The sequence below is a fragment of the Uranotaenia lowii genome, chromosome 1 (assembly GCF_029784155.1).
Source record: "Uranotaenia lowii strain MFRU-FL chromosome 1, ASM2978415v1, whole genome shotgun sequence".
NCBI classification, from domain to species: Eukaryota; Metazoa; Arthropoda; class Insecta; order Diptera; family Culicidae; genus Uranotaenia; species Uranotaenia lowii.
Window position 1 is genome coordinate 15290867 of NC_073691.1, and position 4814 is coordinate 15295680.

Here is a 4814-nt window from a genome sequence, read left to right on the forward strand (position 1 = left end):
GAATGCGATATATTTCTTAATGTTTTCCCATCATTTATTTGTGCACGTGAACGCAAAACAAAAATATAAACAAATAAAAAAACAATTTCACAGAAACGATTAACAAGGAGAAAACAAAATTTAAGCAAATTTTTTTTTAATTAATACGATAACTGTGTGCACATTAAGCATCATGTCATTTGTTATTACCAAGAAGGAAAAATTCTGCTCCCGCCATGGAATGTGACGAAATTATATTGGTATTGGCATGTATATTATTTTTGAAATGAAACATTTTTATTATTCTTTACTATTGCAGAACAAATGATAATCCAAAACACAAAAAACTATTTAAATATAACTAGGAAAAATTAATAATAATTATTTTTGAGTATCCATTTTTTTATTACTTTATCTATATTTAATTTCGTCTCTTAGCTAAGCTTTTAAAATTTGTATTAAGCTTCCGCTTATTTTGATTTGCCGTTTTGTATGACATATTCCAGGTAACGGATCGTTGTTTAAAACTCGAAATAAAGACAAAGATGAAATAAATTTTATGGAATTTGATTTAAAGAAACTAAAAGGCGCAAATGTTTGATTAAGAATATGTAGTTTGTTTGCTTTCTCGTTAAGTGTTGGCGGAAATTTGCAATGCAAAAGTCTAAAATCAGTGCTGGCAGATTTTATCGCGAATGTCGTAAATCAAGGTATTTTTAGTTATTTATGAAGTCATAATAAATTAGTCATTTATTACGAATTCTTGACCTTAATGTTTCTGATTCTAATAACATTCCCTTTAGAATTCTTTCTTTTTCTTTTTAAATTTTGCACTAAATCGATAGGAATATTACAATCACGATGTTTAAGAGTATCAGCAGCGGCCAGCTGTCAAAGCTATAATAACACTCAATTTTGACACTTGTTCCTCGGTATTGAAAAAGCAAGCCAGGAGCCATATTTGAACACCGACCAGCTCCTGATTGGACAGATACTAACAAAAGGAAATAGCATAAAAAAACAACAACACCTATCGGAGCGTCACCAGTGGCTAAAATGGAAACCAGTTTAGCACTTACCGGTGCGCAAATGTACTGCTAAAGCTAAAAAAGGACCTAGAATGTGTCCGGGGTTAACACCTAGGATAGCACTTACCGCTGCCGATGCTTTAAGGGTTTGGATAATGTTTTAAGTATTGTAAGAGCAAACGCACCAATACGCGAGTATACGCGGCCCGGTTTTGCTCATTTCAGCGGACCGGTTTTGGTATACACACTCATTCACGCACCGGGCGTTAGTATATTTATTTTTAAATTTAGCATTGCACTGAGAAAACTTTTGCAGAAAATGTTGTTAAAAAATTTAAACGATCGATTAAATTTTCTAAGCCGTGAGTTTTTTCGCTTAAATTTCGGTTGTTTACACTTTCATGGTGGATCGAAAGCGTTTAGCTGCTATAGTTGATAACTCCATAGTCGACATCCTGGGGGAACTTGCCGTAGAGCACGAGCAGGGCCAAGCAGCTTCGAGCAACCAGCTACCGGGTCTGGTGGCGGATGCAGCCGGAACTTCCTGACAGCAGCAGCAGGAATCAAAATCAGCGGAACCTGGTGCAGCGAGATGGAGGACCATTTTGAGCCCACATTGCCCCGGTTCAAGCCTATCTTAAACATACTCGATTTAATTCACCTCATTAGGAAGCGGTCCATTCACCGTTTGGATCTGCGGTTGAAACCAATCTTCACCGAAAGAGTCATCTTCGTGCCGGCTCTGATCGACCAGGTAATAATTCTACCTCTACCGCTGCTGATCCAACGGCTTGGACGGAACAAAACGCTGTAGCGGTTCGAACTTCGGATCATGGATACCTCGGCGAACGTTTGGACCACCATAGACGAGCTGATCATAGAGAATCGGGATCCACATGTTTAAAGAAATGGTAGTCAATGGGTGTTTTTATATTATATTTTGAGCTGTACTGTACATTAGAATGATTTATTGAGAAGTTTTACCATGATTTATGTGTTTAACAGCTCAAAAGAATACGAGAAGAGGTATAACAAATGTAAATAAATTATGTAAAATTTAAATAAATATTGTTACTTTCAAGATGTTTACCGGAACATTCTCATTGGGTAGTCTGGAAATTTTTCGATGTGATTTGAGAAGTTTCGGATTCATTCCAATCGCTTCTTCATGCATCAGTTGTCATCGTTCCCAAATCGACTCCCATGAGTCATCTAAAACAACTTTTTTTGATATTGTTAACTTCCGAGACACTTGTGGAAGGCTGCAATTTGCATAGCTTTGATAGTCTCTCAATTGGAATTTTGATTGGATTAAATTCTTTTCAAATAAATTTCAGCCAAATTTTGATCTTCGTATTTCCGGCCTCATTAGACGCAATGTAATTGTTACAATCTAAAATGAAATTAAAAGAAAAATAAATTTTGATATAACCTAGGATTTCCGTTAACTTACGCTTTAATGATTTGAAAAAATTGATATGCAGACGGATAAGGCCTTCATCTTGTTGACCAACATGGATCCACATGAAATTCTGGTGCCCAGACCCGATTTGTTGTCGGAATTAGCATCATTGGCTCTTGATGTTGAAACCTACGTGCAAAGGGGGAAGAAATTTTATGTTACAAGAACAGTTGTTTTTTTTTTGTATCTTTGTGGGCCATTTGCTCAGCTCAGATTCACTGGATTTTCTATCGTGCTCTGATAAGACAATCACTTTATCTGCCACTTACCTTTATAGCCACTGGCCAATGGACACGAGCCTGCTGTATGACAAATAAATCCGAGAAGTTTTTTTTCCTTTTTGATAATCTTCAGGAAGTCCGCGCACCGGTAGTCTCATCTTGGGAATCCGGGGGTTGGGTTGAACCCGTAGATATTGATGTGCCAAGTTAACTCAAAGATTCTTCTGTGATTCGATTTTCCCACACGAACTATTATTCTGATCCAGTTGCAGGCTGCCGTTGTACATACCTCCCGGGGCCCTGAGACTGCTATTGCTGTTGGTTCGAAGAATGGTTGTATTCTGGTTCGGATTTGCGGTTCAAAAATACCGGCAGCAAACAAATTCTGTGGACAGTTGGACGATTCGCGACCATGCGCAAAATAAAATGTCAACAAACTCTACACGCTGAACGTCGTTTGTTCAACTTAGCATTAAACGGTTGAATTTTTTCAGTGCATGTTTGCTCTCGCCCCTTTCTTGTGAGCAAATTTGGTGATTTTGTCGGTCCCGACGGCAACGGCCCTATTTTGCTCACCTTCATACTAACCCCCGGTGCGGTATAAAAGTGATCAAGCTCGTGAGCATTTTCACTTTGCTCGCGATTGCTGCGGATGCCCTAAGGAGTCATGAACGTTTGCGAGAAAAAGAATATGCGCTGTTAACAATTCATATTTATTCAAATAGTACTCATTTTACTTCCGCCTTTTCTATATGCTACGCCACACTTTTTGCGATTGTCAATTGAAAAATCAGGACACCTGGCATCTCTGATCAAAGCTCCGAAAAAATTCACAGTGTAATAGTTCCATTTCTGTCGCCAGATAGCGCTATTCGTGTCTCCCGATTTCTCGTTAAGTGGTGTATATCGGTTCTAGTATATCTGATTTAGGTACGTGTGTTTTCTTCTAGCTTTTCCCTGCGCGATGTCAGAAGCAAAGGTTTGGAAGCGCATTTGTATTATTAGCATCAGGCTATTGTGTGTTCAATTGAAATAGATATCCTTTACAAGCTGGAATAGAATCCAATCCCCATAGGACCGCGCCTGAGCAGCAGCAACGTTCGGAAAATTGGTGTCCGTCACCGTGCCAGGATTGTTTCATCTGGATCGTCGAGTACGATCGGATTATCGAATTCCCATCAGCAGAAACATAATTATCGGGAAGTCGGTAACCATCAGTGAGCCACGGTCGGTTTGTCCGGTTCTAAGAAAATCATCGATGGGGGCGACCACATCAGGTGGCGGGTGTCGGTACTACTCAACACTTGAAGCACTGACCATACTGACTGGACACTCGATTTCGTTTTCTGGATAATTTTTCAACAGTACGCAATATCGATTCCAGAGTGCGCATCGATCGATTTGAAGAAATGCTATCCCAGTTAGGAAATGCCACCCGGGTGGGAAAAAAAATAAAAACAGGCAATTTCTACGATAAAATCGGGCTAAACAGGTCCATTGTTCCTACAGGGCAATTTTTGTCGATTTTCTCAAGTTTGCCACCTGCCGTCGATATTACAAACCTACTAAATCTGACAAAAAAAAATTAGACAGAAAATGGTTGAATTTTTGTTCCAAGTATCAAGTCAGTGTGGTCAGTGCTTAAAGCTTGCTCCGTGAGTCACCGGGATGTGTTAGCCGGTTCCCGGAGGCGTATTGCCGGGTGGAGAGCGTGAATTGTGGTCAGCAGATGACGATCGTACTTCAGAACACTTCGGAAGGGGCCGCAGCGAGGAGTTGAAATGTTAAAATCTTATTTGTTAACACCCACTTACAATAATCTTTCGACAATTTGTTATTTGAAATATTTCTTGGAAATAGCAACTAAGTTTCCTTTTGGGCTACACTTGACGAACTAGCCGGAGTAAAGAGGAAAAAACATCTCTCTTCTCGCGCTCTAGAGACAGGCTTATGGTTCTGAATGCACATACATCTGTTGAAATGTATACTTTCATACGATGTTTTAGGTTAATTTTTTTTTAATTAACATTCACCATAAAAACAGTTTTCCATTTTCTTCCGTGAACACTTCTTAGATAAGACTGTAGGGTTTTCGGAACGAATATTTGCAATCCTCAAAGTTGG

General features: G+C 39.0%; 1 protein-coding gene and 1 long non-coding RNA gene across 2 annotated transcripts; both read right to left on the bottom strand.

Moving 5' to 3' along the window:
* Window positions 1-1182: 1182 nt before the first annotated feature.
* On the bottom strand, window positions 1183-2305 carry LOC129759339 (uncharacterized). Its single transcript, XM_055756791.1, has 3 exons — window positions 1732-2305; window positions 1669-1693; window positions 1183-1586 (listed from the first exon to the last, which is right to left on the bottom strand). Exons 1-3 carry the CDS (start codon window positions 1884-1886, stop codon window positions 1434-1436), a joined length of 333 nt encoding a protein of 110 aa, XP_055612766.1. The 5' UTR covers window positions 1887-2305; the 3' UTR covers window positions 1183-1433.
* On the bottom strand, window positions 2300-3343 carry LOC129759497 (uncharacterized). Its single transcript, XR_008740187.1, has 3 exons — window positions 2739-3343; window positions 2461-2598; window positions 2300-2400 (listed from the first exon to the last, which is right to left on the bottom strand). It is a non-coding gene; the product is annotated as an uncharacterized LOC129759497 (long non-coding RNA).
* Window positions 3344-4814: the final 1471 nt, after the last annotated feature.

Excerpts from the sequence above, each read along its gene's own strand:
- LOC129759339 (XM_055756791.1), bottom strand. The coding sequence starts at position 1,886 with ATGATCAGCTCGTCTATGGTGGTCCAAACGTTCGCCGAGGTATCCATG. Across the intron at positions 1,694-1,731 it reads AGAGCCGGCACGAAGATGAC|GGTGAATGGACCGCTTCCTA; the intron begins TCTTTCGGTGAA and ends GCAGATCCAAAC. Across the intron at positions 1,587-1,668 it reads ATGGACCGCTTCCTAATGAG|GTTCCGCTGATTTTGATTCC; the intron begins GTGAATTAAATC and ends TCGCTGCACCAG.